The sequence below is a fragment of the Ceratotherium simum genome, chromosome 6 (genome assembly GCF_057802395.1).
Source record: "Ceratotherium simum simum isolate JZ-2026a chromosome 6, ASM5780239v1, whole genome shotgun sequence".
NCBI classification, from domain to species: Eukaryota; Metazoa; Chordata; class Mammalia; order Perissodactyla; family Rhinocerotidae; genus Ceratotherium; species Ceratotherium simum.
The window spans coordinates 62,777,325-62,793,533 of NC_141905.1; the positions used below are offsets into that span (position 1 = coordinate 62,777,325).

At 48.7% G+C, this 16,209-nt stretch overlaps 1 protein-coding gene across 2 annotated transcripts in view; it reads left to right on the forward strand.

Moving 5' to 3' along the window:
- The window catches only part of SUFU (SUFU negative regulator of hedgehog signaling), a 105,013-nt gene that overhangs the window by 59,713 nt on the left and 29,091 nt on the right, over window positions 1-16,209 (forward strand). The window contains exons 4-8 of one of the 2 annotated variants that reach the window (XM_014785696.2): window positions 7,612-7,754; window positions 8,705-8,790; window positions 9,065-9,137; window positions 12,043-12,199; window positions 14,054-14,165. In XM_014785696.2, the coding sequence (XP_014641182.1) occupies window positions 7,612-7,754; window positions 8,705-8,790; window positions 9,065-9,137; window positions 12,043-12,199; window positions 14,054-14,165 (571 nt within the window). The remainder of the gene's footprint in view (window positions 1-7,611; window positions 7,755-8,704; window positions 8,791-9,064; window positions 9,138-12,042; window positions 12,200-14,053; window positions 14,166-16,209) is intronic. The other variant, XM_004428012.3, reaches the window with a different exon arrangement.

Consider the following 16,209-nt stretch of genomic DNA (forward strand, 5'->3'; position numbering starts at 1 on the left):
GCTTTAATTCTTGCTTCCACCACTTGACCAGGTTGGAACAACAACTGGCTACCATCCACGCCACCCACCCAGCTATGAAGATCTTCGCCTGCTACCCACAAAGCCTCCTTAACACCCATGCAGAGAATGTCTCCCTCCCCCACACACTGTTTATTTGTTTTATTGTTATTTTGTCTTTCTTAAAGAAAGGCTTCTGTCTTGGCCTTTCTTGGGAGGAGTTTGATTTGAAGCCCTGCAGTGGGGCTATTGTGCCATCATGCTCCCAGAATCTCCTTCTCTATAAGCATCTTGTTTGCTGTGCATGTATGTGGAAAAGGGCAAGGGTGCCAAATTCTGTTGTTTTCTACCAATTGAAGCCCCTAAGCTGCAGAGTAGCCCACTCTTATCCTCTCTTCGCGGCGCTCAAGTGTTAAAGGGGAATTACCCGGGACATCTGTTTTTTTTTTTTTAATTTTTATTATTTATTTTTCCCCCCAAAGCCCCAGTAGATAGTTGTATGTCATAGCTGCACATCCTTCTAGTTGCTGTATGTGGGACGCGGCCTCAGCATGGCCGGAGAAGCAGTGCGTTGGTGTGCACCCGGGATCCGAACCCAGGGCGCCAACAGCGGAGCGCGCGCACTTAACCGCTAAGCCATGGGGCCGGCCCTACCTACCCGGGACATCTTTATTTTTTGCTCCTGTGTAATGTGCATACATCATTGCTCTCAACTGCTATCCAGTGTTCCTGGAGGGGGCCTTGCCTCACCACTGCTGCAAGGCTCTGAACTGAACTCTTAGCTTTGGCTTGGGGGATGGGGAGTAGGGGCAGGCAGGCAGGGCAGTGCTCATTCACAGCTTTCTGTGGATCCCTGGAGGAAGGCGAGTTGCTGTTACTGGGAAGAGGGGAGTGCTGATCTTCCCCAGTGGGAAGAGGGCCTGTGCCCTTCCTTCGGGGGTTGCTGTTAGCTGGAGGTGGTGGAGGCTCTGGGATCTAGGGTGCTAGGATAGTGAGGGCAGTGCCCTCTATGCAATGCCTGGGGTCACCCGTTCCCCAGAATGAGTGTAGCATCCCATGGGTGTGTTAAAGGCTCCAGAAATGTAATCTGTGGCAGTGACATCAGATTACAAGACATCAGTCCTACACCCTATGACCTCCTAAAATTTTGTAGGCTCTTCATTTCTGGAAATATACCAAGAAACAAATAGACTAAGCACACACATCCCCACTCGCTTCCCCCCAGCTTGGCTTAGAGCAAGGAAAAAGCACCTGGGCTTCAGAAATTGGGATACGATTATGTGAGGGGTCCAGCAGGGGCAGTGGGCACACTAAGTGGCCCCAGTTAGGAGCATCTGAGCTGGGCAAAGGCCAACAGGACTGACTTTGAACTTTACTTCCTCCACTGCCTCACCCGGGCTGGTTTGTTCAGCCAACCTCCAGGTTGTCTTCTCTCACTGGGGGGTCATGAGGCTGCCTGGGCCTCTGCAGACTTGTGTTTCTGCCCTCATGAATATATTTCAGTTCTTGGGCCTTCAGTTGACTTTAAAGGGCTCTCACCAATTTCAGAGGACACCTTCTCTGGGCCCATCTCTGCCGACCAGCCCTCAGTGGCTGCAGCAGCAGCTTGGCCCTTCTGAGGAAGGAGGGTGAGGCTAGGCAGTTGCCAGATTCTCCCCATGTGTGTTGGCTTCATCCTCGGACTTTCTGGAGGCAGGAGGATAGGCTACCTGACCCTTCCCTGTCAGCAGTCTGTGTTGCTGGGAGCATCTGGGAGCATATCAGGCACATCTGGCATTTTAGGAAAGAACTGCTAAGCCCTCCTAAACCAGCTCTGTGTCTTCATATAGGACACTTAGGCCCTGGTTGTTAAAGTGATTTGTGAATACCGAGAAGGCAAGAAGGATGGAGACTGTTTCTTGAGAGGCTCTGATGGCTATCCCATTGTTCAGAAGTTTGACCTTAAAGTTGACAAACTCAAGCCTGCTTTGGGGCACCTCCCATCTTCCTGCTCTCTCTAAAACACCTCTTGCAGACCACCCACTCATTTGACACCTGGCACAGTTCAGCTGGGTCTCCTGCCCTTGCCCTCCATCCCTGGAACGTGTAACCATCTCAGAGCACTCAAAAGGGCGTTTAACTTCGGGACTCCAAGCTTCAGCCATGAGAAACCCACTCTCTTGGGCTCCAAAAGACGACATTAACCTGTTCTCCTTGGACTGAGCGTATTAATTCTGACCCCTGAGATGGGGCATGGGGCATTGCTTTCTGAGCTATTGTATAAAACATCGCTAGGCCTGTACTTTCACACAGAATGGAGACAGTCATTCTCCAGAGTTGGGATGAATTAAGAACTCTTGAAGAATGTATTTGGTTCTCAGTGTTTCAAAGGCAGCACTAATTATTTTGCAAACAATAGCTGTTTTTTTCTGCAACCCATTTTCCTAGATTTTACTAACTTTTTATATCTGGCACAGTCCAACTTCAAACCACCATGCCTAAAGCTGGATGTTTGGGAGCTGGGGGTAGAGTGACGGCCAGTTTGAGGGCCCAGTTAGAATCTGCACACCCATACAGCCTCCCCAACTTTTAAGAGTTCTTACCAGGGAGTTGTTTGTTAATGGGGAACGAGACATAGAGTAATGAAACCTTTCTCTCAACTAAGCAAGGGGCAGAACTGTACCTGGCAGTGTTTGGACTCTTTTTGCTGCCTGGAGAGGTCTTTCCCCTCCAATGAATTTGCCAGACAGGCAGCAGCTGAGGGAGGTTTCTCATGGTACCTGGAGGCAGAGCCCAGAGGAAGAGGGAAGGGAATGGAAAGTGAGCATTCAGGCCTCACCTGGAATGGCCTGCCTTCAGACCCCAGGTGGCCCCTCTGCTGTGTGGTTTGGGTGGGTGTCCCAGGGATTAGCATCCTAATATCCTGGTAGGGACACATCAGGGATCCAGAGAGAGGAAGGGACAGGGAGCCAGCTCCTCTAACCTCTCGACTGAACAGCTGGGCCTCTGACCGAGGCATTAGCATTTGAAAACCCCTCTGAAGGGGCTGAGAGCTTCCTGGGGTGGGCGCTGGGGCCTGAGTGCTGAGACCTGCGGTGGCTCCACACAGAATGGGGCCGAGCATCCAGGGCATAAAGACCAGACCAGACTTGAGAATGAGCCCATTGTGGCTTTGTCCTAGGCTTGAAAACTGTGACCAAGGCTCTTTCTTTGTTAAGAAAGACTGATTCTCGGCCACAGCAGAGCTAATAAGTCCGGTTCCCCCACCAGACACGGCTGGGGAAGAAAGACCCTGCCGCAGGCTGGAAGATTGTTAGCATCGTGCTCTCAAAACCTTTCTGTGGGTGGTTATGCCTTCTCCTCCCCCTCCCCTCTTTAACTCCCTCTTGATCACGCACGCTTGGGATGGAGTATGTTGGTCCTGGAGCAGCGACTGATCTGTCTCCCTTGCCTGCCCTAGAGTCTCCCCTCCCAGCTGCCTAAATTAAGCCCCTTCCCAAATTAAATCTACAAAATACCTTTTGTTCATTCTTATTTAAACAGTTTGGGTTTGCACAAGATTATTTTTAAATCATTGTCAATTCTGGTTAATAAAAGATCATGACTCCAAACCTTTCCAGCCTAAATCCCTGTCAGGTTTGGGGTATATATTTCTACAGACTGGACATCAGCTAGACAGGGGCACTGGAGGGAACTGGCCCAGCTCTTTCTTAAACCATGAGCAATGGTGCCACCTACTGGCACTTACTATTAACTACAGGCTCTGTGGCCGATCCTCTTTTCTGGTAAAGGGACTAGAGTAGCTGTACTGTATTCCAGTACAGGAATAATAACGTGCAGCAGTGGAAAGCACGCTGAGTAGGCACACTGTTTCCTGCTTACAGATGAGGAAGCAAGCTTAGAAATTGTGATTGGGCAAGTTACCCAGGGTCACAACTAGTAAGGGGCAGAGGCGGATAGGAGCGGGGCCTTCCCAACTGCAAAGTTAACCAGTCTGTCAGTGTTTACCAAAGCCAGAGGAGATTTTAGGTGGTAACTGGACAAGACATTAAATAAAATGATTAGTGACGACTCTCTTCCCCTTTCAGTTCTCTAATTCAATCCTGCTGGTTTTGTCAATTTGATATGACTTTTTAAACCTCTAACAGTTCTTTATCCCTTGTTCATTTCAGTTTTTAACAAAGGTAGGTAGGCAACAGTATCAATTATAAATTCATAATATTTTGTTTTCATTGAATTATTTCGAAGTTATAAAGTTATCTTTCTCTTTATGGTAAGCAACACTGATTTTTTCCCTTTATTTTCCTTATTTAGTATAGTGATATTAAGTTTCCTTTTAAAATAAGTTTAGGTTAAAAAAGTGAGTCAATTTTAGGGGGAAAAATACAGGTGGGTAATGATACAGGTGGCACACAGATATGTCGAAAATCCTGACAGGTGTTATGGATGACTCAAAAGTTTGGGAAATGTTGCACTGTGCATTTCTTTTCACTTTCTTGATGGTACTATTTGTAGCACAACAGGTTTTTATTTTAATGAAGTCCAGTTTATCTATCCTTTGTTGCTTGTGCTTTTGGTGTTTGTCTAAAAACTTGCCTAATCCAAGGTCAGAAGATTTACTCTTATGTTTCTTCTAAGAGTTTTAGAGTTTTGACTATTACAGTTAAGTTTGTGATCCATTTTGAATTAATTTTTGCTTACGGTGTAAGGAAGAGATCCAACTTGATTCTTTTGTATGTGACTATCCAGTTCCAGCACCATTTGCTAAAAAGACTATTCTTGCCTATATTGAATTGTCTTGGCACTCTTGTTGAAAATTAATTGGCCATAAATATGAGGGTTTATTTGTGGACTCTAAATTCTGTTAACATTGATCAAAAGTCTATCCTTGTGCCAGTACCACACTGTCTTGGTAACTGTAGCTTTGCAGTAAGTTTTGAAATCGGAAAATTAAGTCTTTCAACTTTGTTGGTCTTTTTCAATATTGTGTTGGCTCTTCTGGGTCCCGTGCATTTTCATATGAATTCTAAGATCAGCTTGTGGATTTCTGCAAAAAAGGCATCTGACATTTTGATAGGGATTGCATTGAATCTGTAGATCAATTTGGGGAATATTGCCACCTTGACAATATTAAGTCTTTTGATCCATGATCATTGGATATCTTTCCATTTATGTAGGTCTTCTCTAATTTCTTTCAACAATGTTTATAGTCTTCAGAGTACAAGTTTTACATTTCTTTTGTTAAATTTATTCCTAAGTATTGTATTCTTTTTTATTCTATTATAAATGGAATTGTTTTCTTAATATCATTTTCAGATTGTTCACTGCTAGTGTATAGAAATACAAGTGGTTTTTGTATATTGCTCTTATACCCTGCAACCTTGCTGAACTTGTTTATTCGGATAGTGTTTTTAGTGGATTCCTTAGAGTTTCTATGTACAAAATCATGTCATCTGCAAATAGGGATAATTTTATTTACTTTCCAATCTATCTAGATTTGTATTTCTTGCCTAATTGCCCGGGTTAGAACCTCTAATACAATGTTGAATAGAAGTGGTGAGAGTGGGCACCTCTCTCTTGTTCCTGATCTTAGGGGGAATTAATCCTTTCTTTTACCATCAAGTATGATGTTAGCTGTAGGGTTTTTGTAGATGCCCTCTAACAGGTTGAAGACTTTCCCATCTATTCCTAGTTTGAATATTTTTATCATGAAAGAGTACTGGATTTTGCCAAATGATTTTTCTGTCTGTTGAGATGATCATGTGTTTTTTTTTACCTGTATTCTATTGATATATTATATTAAATTGATTTTTTTTTAATGTTAAACCAACCTTACATTTGGGGGTAAATCCCACTTGGTCATTGTGTAAACGCTTTTTATATGTTGCTTTGTTGGTTTGCTAGTATTTTGTTGAGGATTTTTGTGTCTGTACAAATAAGCGATATTGGTCTATGGCTTTATTTTCTTGTAAGGCCTTTGTCTGATTTTGGTATCAGGGTAATATTGACTTCATAAAATGAATTGGGAAGTGGTACCTCTTCTTTTATTTTTTGGAAGAGTTTGTGAAGAATTGGTATTAATTCTTTTCTAAATGTTTGATAGAATTTACCATTGAAGCCATCTGGGCCTGGACTTTTATGTGTGGGAGGGGCTTTTAATTACTAACTCAATCTTTTTACTTGTTGCATTGTTTCTTACTTGTATATCATGCAAACTGCTTGTAGACACACATTTCTGTAAAAGAAGAGGGAATCTGAGATGAGTGGGCCCAGCAGGAATTGGGAAATTTGGGGGTTTCTGGTTGGCTCTGACTGGAGCTATGCCTTCTCTCCCCTTTACTAGCCCATATCTCTTAGCGGAAGCAGTCTTCCTTCTCCCTCCTGAGTGAATGCTTTTGAGGTTAGCCTGTCTCTTGGATGTAAAAGTTGGCTGTATAACTTCACCTGACACAGGAAGGAGTTAGGAGTTAGTATTCAAACCAAGACAAGTAAGAGCAGAAGCTTTCTCAGGCCTTCCTGGGAGCCTTCAGGCTGGTGTGTGTGTGTGTGTGTGTGTGTGTGTGTGTGTGTGTGTGTTCATGTTCTGCCTTGCCTTAAACATTGATAAAAAGGGAAGGGACCTCAGCTGTTGAGATTCTCAGATTGTAATTGATAGACCACAATGAACTACCATATAGCCATTTAAAGAATGAGGTAGTTTTCTATGTGCTGATATGAAATGATCTCCAGGATATATAATTAAGTGAAATGTGCAAAACAGTGTGTTGCCATTTATATTAGAAGGAAGAAAATGGAGAGAACCTATAAATGCATATAGGCTGGTACATGCAGAGCACCCAAGATCAGAGTCGGGTCATGGGAGACTTCATGCCATGGGAGTGTTTTTTTCCTTGTGCTTACGCTACCTTAAACACATTTTTTTTTTAAGTTAAGAAGCCTGTGTGAAGTACAATGGTGAGGCTGTGAGGTGGCTGTGTTTGCACGTTTCTCTTGGGCAGCCTGAGCACAACATCTGTGTCCTCATGGAAACAGCTGCCCCTGCAGACTATCCATCTCTGCTGAGGTGTGTGAGGCACGATCCAGACCTCCATTTACTTGAAGCCTCCAGCATTCCTCAGAAATCCCTGTATTTATCTACCTGTGGGAAACCGGTGACAAATCTCAAAGGCCTTCCAGGGTTAGCAGTTCCCTTTCGAACACTGTTTCAGCAGCACAGAAATCCTGGTCTGTGTTTCCAAGGTGAAGGGTTTTCACTGCCCTCCAGCCTCCCCGAGGACTTCTGACCAGGTGGCCCCTCAGTAAAGCACTTCATTCTTTCTTGGCAGACCTGATCATGGCTGCCTGCCCCCCTCCAAAGAAGGGAAGGTACCAGAAGTCTTTGGACTTACAGGCCGAGTGAGCATCCACACTAGCAGCCTGTCCCTTTCTACTGAAGGCTGGCAGAACTGGCAAGCAGGAACAGTGGGGAAATATCCACACTCTTTGCTACCATTCAAGTGAATGCTTCCCCTCCTTCACAGGGGCTACCTTGGAAGGCTGGTGAGCCTCTCAACCTGGGCTTCTCAGATCTCAGGTCAGGTTCTAGGCCTGGATGCAGGGCCTCAAACGCTGAGGGCCCTCATGTCTCTCCCACAGAGAACACCTTCTGCAGCGGGGACCACGTGTCTTGGCACAGCCCTTTGGATAACAGTGAGTCGAGAATTCAGCACATGCTGCTGACAGAGGATCCGCAGATGCAACCCGTGCAGACACCGTTTGGGGTAGTTAGCTTCCTCCAGGTGAGGCACAGGTTGGACATGGGCTCGAGCCTTCCCTGTGGAAAAAGTCCTGGGAGACAGGAGGCTTGGGTAGAGGGAGTGAAGGGAATAGGAGATTTCCTTTGATCTTCTTCCGTTTTCCCTTCCCTCTGATGGTTTTTCAGGTAGATTCAGATGGTCTGATTTAACCTGCTGAGATGGGAGAAGGGGGAAGGGGAAGGGGAAAAGGGAGGGGAAGGAGAAAGGGCCATTTGGGTAGGAGAGAACAGCTGTAGCTGAGAGGGACAACAGGGAGGGTACTTCTGTGAACTAGTGAAGACGGAGACAGCCACAGGCATAGGAGCTCCCAGCAGGAGGGCAGCTTGGGGCTGGACTTGCCCTTACCAGGAGGGGTGTGCATCTACCCTGGCTGCAGCTGGGCTTGAAGTGGTCATGATGGGGTCTGTGCAGGTTCAGTTGTTTCTCTTGAGATTTACTCAAAGGCTCAGCCCCTGATAAGGAAGGGAGCTTCTCTGCAAGCTGCTGGGGCCCTTTGGTCGTTGTTCTGAGCTTGAAGGGTCTTGAAATCTCTTGTTTACATTCCCTGTGGTCCTAGACTGGGCAGGAACATCCCCCTGCACCTCCCCTGCTTCCAGAGACAGGGGCTGGGGCCCCACCCTGAGTTGGCAGGGCCCTGATTTTTCTCCTCTGCAGTCTAGAGCTCAACTTTGTGTCACCCAGACACCCGACCCGTCACAGCAGAGCAAGGGTCAGGCCTCAGTGCCCCATCTGTGGACTCATCCATCTCCTTGCCAGGCAGCTATTCCCTCCTAAGGGAACCATCCCATTTGGGACACACCAGCCTTTGAGAATAGATCCTGCCTGTAGTCCCGCCACTTAAGTGACACTGAGAGAGCCTGGGTGGCTGACTTTCTGGATGGGTGGGAGGAATGGCCATTAATGCACAATGGCATCTTGTCTCCGGGTCTCAGATTGTTGGTGTCTGCACCGAGGAGCTCCATGCAGCTCAGCAGTGGAATGGGCAGGGCATCCTGGAGCTGCTGCGGACAGTGCCCGTGTGAGTATACCCCTGCCCTACGAGGTGGGGGCCTGGCTCCCTAGGACTGGGGGTGAGAGTCCCTCCTTCCCCTCGCATGTGGGATCCCCCTTACACTGTTGTTCAGGCGCTGGTTTTTTCACATCAGGGCTTCCTGATGACTCTCCCTGGTGGTTCCTGACTGCTGACCACTCCCCTGTGTTCTAGGCCTGGGACAACAAACAGGGCAGGCTATACGCCCAGCCCTCAGCCCCAGACCCTCAGTTACCATCCTGTCCCCTTTCCTTGTCCACAGCGCTGGCGGCCCCTGGCTGATAACTGACATGCGGAGGGGAGAGACCATATTTGAGATCGATCCACACCTGCAAGTATGTCTTGAGTGAGGAAAACCTTTCTAGCCCACTGTGCCTAGGCCTCTTCCAAATAACACTGGCTTTCATCCTGGGAAAACGGAGGAGCTTTATTTGTGAGTGAGTAGAAATATGGCATGATTTGGAACTTGTCCCCTGAATTCTGCAGAGCACATAAGAGAGCAGAGATTTCAGGCCAGGAAAGCTTGTCTCAGACATATTTATTTTTGCATTTAAAAAGGATTAATTTTATTGTATGCAAATTATACATCAATAAACCTGACTTTAAAAAATAAGATCACCAACAACAAAAGAAAATCAAGATAGTGGATATTGCTTGCCCAGTATTCATCCTCCCACATTTTCTTAGAAGAACACAGACTTTCTTTCAGGGAGCCACCTCACCGCCACCACCATCCTGTAACAGATAGGAGAATAGATGATATTGACCCCACAGCCCGGCTGCAGGGGTGACGCTGATTGGTCTAATGATCCCATCCCCCTTTTAGGTACATTTTTTCATCTTGGGCAGTCAAACACTGGGCTCCTCCCCTGGGTAAGTTGACATTCTTGATATGTAAAAGGAAGTCTTTATATACACATGCCTGCAGTTGCCCACTCACTGTGGCCCACCTGTACAGGATTTCAGTGTCATCTTTGGGTTTTTTTAGAAGCAGCACTCTTTTTGTGTGCAGGTGAATTTTGAAAGCCACGTAGAGCATAACATTCTTTCTTCCAGCTGCTCACAAAGCAGGAACAGCAGACAGCTAATAATGTGGCTGGCATGTGTCTGCCTCCTTCTACTTTCCCCCTGCCAACTGCAGGTCATTGCCGTCTCTGAACCTTTTATGCCTCTGTAGAAATCTGGTGGGCTACAGGCAGCTCCCAGGAGTTACGTGTCCTTTAGGAGGAATAAGAGATGGCAGGGGAGAGGTAGCAAGTGGATATGGAGCCAGCAGTCCTTGGGTTCTTGACTGCAGACCTGTGAGTTCTTGGACAGAAACTGTACTCATTCACAGATGATGCTCCTCTATTTTCCTAGTGCATTTAACACTGAAGTTTTCAAATTGCTGCCAGGATCCTGTTACCTCTACTTTAAACTTGGTTTCCTTGTAGCTTCTGCTTATGCAAGAACCAGGAACCACGAAGGCTATGTTTCCATAGCCCTTGTTCTGCAGCCACACTGGGATCCAGCATGGGGCACTGTGGGCTGCTGTTTGGCCCCTGTTGTAAGTGCCAAGTACTAAGAAAGAACCCGATCCTTTGAGCTGGTAGGGTAAGAAGCCTGTCCTTTCCCTGCATGCCAAGAACAGTTTCCTCCCTCGTCATCAGCCTCCCCTGAGACCAGCCAGTAGAACCCAGAGCACCTAGTGGTCTTTAAAAGCAAGCAAGGGGCCTTGGTGAGAAAGTTCAGCTTTCTTTCCTGGTGGCTCTGTGCACCAAGTGGGAACTCCTCTACTCTCTCTTGTGCCTTTCTGGGGCCTGCTTGCAGGCTGTTCGTTTTAGAGCAGGCTCCTGTTCCTTTGCTCCCAGTTCCACCACTAGCCAGCTGTATGCCTAAACAAGTCCTTCAACTTCTCTGGATCTTAACTCTTTCTTTTTCACTTATAAAGTAAGTGAGCTGAACTAGTTGAGCCAAGAGTGTCCTTAGCTCTTTGCTTAGGTGAGGGGCCTCAGGGTAGCAGTGGAGAGGGAGAAGCTCAGACTCCACCCCAAGCAAACCAGAGCCCACATGCTCCTGCCTAGAGCACTGCTCCCTGTCATCAGCCTCTCCCTGACTCTGCTCAGAATCCTCAGCTTTGCCCAGGCTGGTGGTAGCACTAGAAAGGAGGGGAGCGTGATCGATGGGAAGGAGGCATCAGGGCAGGGCCACTTGCTGACGGGTCTCAAGAAATAAGGACCTTATGTAAGCTTACCCTGTGTTTCCCCAGATAGGCTCCCTAGCCAAGTAGCAGGCTGGTTTGGACCTGTGGAGCCATGGGGAGAAGGTCAGGCAGACAGGGAGGTGCAGACTCTTATGGAGGTGCCCACTCAGGAGCTTTATTTGGCCCACATGGCTGTTTATGAGCAAGGTTGCAAGAGCCTTCCAGATGACCTTTAATCCAGAGCCCATCACAGAAGTAAGTTTTACCAGAAATCCCAGGGATGTTTGGGTACAACTCTTCCTTGAGGCCATTTGGGGAGTGTTTGGATTCAACAGTGCCAAGACCTGCATGAAGGCAGGGCCTCTGGTGGGGTCTGCAGATGGTCACTGCCCTCGAGGCCATTTCAGTCTAAGAAGTAGAAAAGAAACTCCATCCAAAGTCCTTTGCCAAACAAGTTAGCGATGCAGCTAGCGGAAAGCCTGCCCTTCTGCTCTCTGGTGGCGCTTCACCGCGTGACCACACCCTCTGCTGTTAGAAGAGAGAACTGCAGGTGTAGAGTCGGGGGGTGGGGTGGGGGGGGCGGGAATTGGGCTGAGTCCTGCCTTCTCCCGCCTGTGGCAGGCTTCTAGCCTGGCCTCTGTAGCATCGCCTGGCGGGTTCTACCTAGATGATCAGTGAGGAGAGGAAGGCCTGTGACTTTCCTCAGGGAAGTCGTTCCCAGCTCTGCCACATCAGCTTCACAGGCCAGCCTGGGGTGGGCAGAGTCAGGGCTCTGAAACAAGGGTGAAGGTCATTTTACTGGAAGGTTGATGCTAGAGGAGAAGCTTCCTTGGGATTTTCTTTCTTCCCAGCTTACCCTAATTCCTGGTTCCCCTGGAGGAGTCCATTGGTGGCCGAGACGGTCACTCTAACCAGGTAGAGTAAGATCAGAGATCCTGCTCTTCCAGCACCTGTCCCATGCTCAGCACTTAACAAGGGCTCAGTAAATACTGGAAGGTGGTGGTGACCTTGGGCCACCGGTTTGCTGAAGGAACTCTGGCTCTTTGGTTCTTTCCAAGCAGGAGAGAGTTGACAAAGGCATCGAGATGGACGGCTCCAATCTGAGCGGTGTCAGTGCCAAGTGTGCCTGGGATGACCTGAGTCGGCCCCCTGAGGATGACGAGGACAGCCGGAGCATCTGCATTGGCACGCAGCCCCGGCGGCTTTCTGGCAAAGGTAGGAGCTGTCCCCTTCCCTTTCCCCAGGCCTGGTTTTCGGGCTCTCTAGGATGGGTCACTAACAAAAACAGCCCATTCAATAGGTTATTTCCTGGCAGGATTTAAACAGCAAGTGAAGTCTCCCAGCAGGGTGGAATTAAGGGAGCTCTATTGACCCATTTCTCCCGTGTTTCCTCTGTGTATTTCAAATGCACCACCAGGAGAGGCATTGTGTTTTAGGTTTGCCCCTTGCAATCTGAGGTCACAGAGGTGAGTGGAAGCCATAAAACAGTTACAGGAAAAGGCCATAGTCCACCCAAGTGCAAGAGAACAAGCGTCGGCCACCCACGGAATTGACACAGGGCCCAGCTCTAGCCTGAAAGCCATGCCAGACCCGAGGATCACTCTGGCCTCAGGCCTTTCCAGGCCTTAGACAAGAGAGGCCTGAGCGTAAGGCCAGTTTGCAAACTTCCCCACCCCACTGTCCTGCAGATACAGTGTAAGGGGCCATAGGCAGGGTACCTTATCCTCTGCATTCTGGGTGGGGCCTTGGGGAAGGAGGGTATGGCTCTCTTGTTGGAAGCTCACCATGCTGGTCTTGGCCAAAGAAAAACAAAGGGCATCCCTAACTCACTCCAATAGAAAAGCATCCATTTACATATACATGTGTTTACAGTTTCTTTTTCTACTTCCTTTCTTTATTTCTCTACCTTCTCTTATTTTTTGAAGAATAAGATACCTACAGTCCTGAATAAAATACCTCACATGTGATAGCATTTATAAAAGCTTTTCTTTTTCCGTAAAGAACAACTTAAACCCCTAGTGCAAATATCTGACCCCTTTCTTTCCTTCCTGCTTGTTTTAATGGTGTGCCAAACCCATGGGAGGTTCTGAGAGAAAGTATACAGTTAATAGAATCATTCAGTTGCTTTTGACAAAAGAGGTAATTTAAGGAGGGATTCATAGTTTCGTCCAAAATTTGAACCATTATTGGCTATTTTTTAAAAATTATAAAGGTAATCCATGCCACTGTAACAAGTCAAACAGTTAGAAAAGTTAATAATCACCTCCATCATCTACCCTAAGCCCACCCTTTGAGCAACCACCGTTAGTTTGCTTTTTTGTATGTGTTTGTGGTTTATGGAAGTAAATCTTAGACCAAAATCTCAATATAGGGGACCAGACTAGTAAGCTTCACCCCAAAGACCAGCAAAGCACCTCACAAAGAAATAATCCCTCCAAGGGACTCCTCTCTCACCTCCTGGCCCCTGGCAGACCCATGGAGAGGCAGAGTTCCCTGGGATAGGACCAAGGTGGGCAGACAACCTCAGCATCTCACTGACCCAGCCCAAGGGGAAGAGTTGACAGAGACAGATACCAGCTGACCACCCAGAACCCAGAAACTTGTGTAAGAGGCATCTGCGCATTCCTGGCAGGGCATGTGTAGCCCCTAATGGCATCCATTTCCGTGGACAGAATCCCTGGGTGGTCTTGGGCAGTGGCAAAGGCCTTGTCACTCACTGACTGGAGCTATGTTAAGGGTAAATCTAGGACCTGTGATGAGGAAGGGAAAGGACAGTGGAGAAGAGCCCTGCTTTGGAGGGTGCCCTTCTGAAGTCTGGAGGCCACGCTTTGTGTTCTACAAGAATGGCACTCTTCAGACCAAAAATTTCTTGAGAGCGAAGTGTCTCATCTGCCCTGTGTCCTCCCTCTGCGTTCACTCAGATCGCACAGCTGATGCCTTAAGCGGCCTCAGGACCAGCCTTCATGGGGGCCTTGCCCCAGCACATCTGCAGAGCCAGGGTCCAAGGGCAGAGTTGGGGGATGCTGGGAGCCCCAAGGGCCATCATGCAACTTAGTGGTGTTGTTTCAGACACAGAGCAGATCCGGGAGACCCTGAGGAGAGGACTTGAGATCAACAGCAAACCTGTCCTTCCGCCAATCAACCCTCAGCGGCAGAACGGCCTCACCCACGACCGGGCCCCGTAAGTTTCCCCCCCGTAGAGGGGGTTAGTACTGCTTCCTGACAGCGGTGTCCCGGAGCCGGGACGAGGGGGCAGTTTTGTTCTAAAGGGCTTGCATGAGAGAGAACAATGCCCCTAGCCCTTGCTGGATGGGCCCAGGGTCTCTGGAGCACACAGATCTGTGGGTCATAGGAAAAGGCCTCAGAGGGGACCCAGCGGACCAGGAATATAAACATCAGTAAATATTTACATGGGCTGTGTGAGCAGACAGGAGGCCAGGTTGGGGCAAAATCTGACTTGGGGCCTCCCAGCCTTGTGGGAGCCCATTGTACTGAGCACAGTTCCCCTCCTTATCTCGGCCTCAGCCAGAGTTGCCCTTCCTTCCTTCCTGGAGCCTGGTCTCCGGCTGATAGCTGCAACCCCAGGGGCCTCCCTGTCTGGCCAGCCTCATACTGGACGCCTGCTGCTGAGGCCCTTCTTCCTGCCTCCCTTCCATGGGGCCTAGGGAAGGGAAGGGAAGTCCTTTGCAGGCCTCTGCTGCCTGTGCAGGGGCCCTTATAGCCCTTGGGAGAGACTGTGGCCACCCCAGAGGTCAGATCTGCTTCCTGCTGACCTCTCTTCCTCTCTGATAGGGGACAAATGGTGGGCAGGGCTGGAGCTGGGCACCCCTTCTGCCTTTAGTCCCTGGGCAGCTCTAGGGAGTAGCTGCTGGCAGAGGATGCCTGGGAGCTGGCAGCCCAGAGCAGGAACCTTGCCTGCCAGGGAGGAAGTTGCTGTGCCCTCGGCTGAAAGGGAGGCAGACCACTCCTGCAAGACCAGGGTGATCCATCCTTCTTCTAAGAAGTCTTTATTACACACTTGCTCTGTGGCAAGCTTAGGGCCAGGCGGCCACCTGTGGTGTACGCTCTTTTAGGGGTTCGTGAGATGAAACAGTGAATGAATTAATTAATTGGCATGAGTCTGGCTGTAGATACAATTTGTTAGAAATAGCTACTTCTTTGAATTCTAGCTCCAATTGCTCATCCATGATCCCCAGAAGTGGTAGTGATTTAATGCACTCCAGAAAAGACAAGACAGCATGATCTGGAGTAGTTAGGGAGGGCTTCTTGGAGGAGGAAGAACCTGAGATGGACCTTGAAGGCACCCTAGAATATTAACAAGCAAGGGAAGGAGCTGACCGGGATGAGACAGGGGCGTCCTGGTTGGGTAAAGTTGAGGCTGCAACCTGGGAGCAGATTGTGGAGAAGGGAGAATTATTCCGGCTGCCCAAGATGGCTCCCTAGAGAATCTGCTATCAGAAGCCATGAGAGTTGAGCTCTTTGGCAAGAGCCTAGAGAAACCTCCATGGCCATCTTCGAGCAGCTTTCAACTCAAACAATGGGTTTCTCCAGCCAGCTGCCTTGAAGTAGATGGCTTAAGGCACCATGATCTTGCCCTGGCAGCAGCAGATGGCCAGGCTGGGTCATGGGGCATCTGGAAACTCTCCACCTGTGACTCTGGACCCTGTCCCAAGGCCACACTCCTTCCCATGCCCTGAGCTTGGCTTCTTCTTCTGGGCCCCATTGGTACTGGTAGAAGGCCGGGAGGTACTTGAAGGCTTAAAGGCTCAAGCAGATTGCCCTATAACTTATAGACAATTTCAGTCCAGATGGTCCTCCCACCTCTGGAAGGTCCAGGTTTCTGGGCAGAAGGGCAGGGGCTCCTGCGGAGAGACACCTCACTTGCCAGCACTCTTGTATATCTGGGAAGGGCCTGAGGTCTCACCCACTGTCTTGGGCATACTTCTAGCTGCTACACCTCCCAGACATTGTAAGGGTGCACAAGGCTCTGGGTTCCTGGATGCACACATACAGCCCAGACTCAGCCTACCCTCTAACTGGGCAGTGGGGCATCAGATCTGGTCCACGAGCTATCTTTAGTCACAAGGCAGAGGCTGCAGCCTCCACCCTTTGGCCTGAGTTGGCTGAGCTACAGAGAGATAGGTGGGAATAGATCAGAGCTGCCAGCCCTCCCGGGTCGTCTCCCCTCCCTGCAGCTCAAGTACCCAGTCACGTCTCCAAGGTGC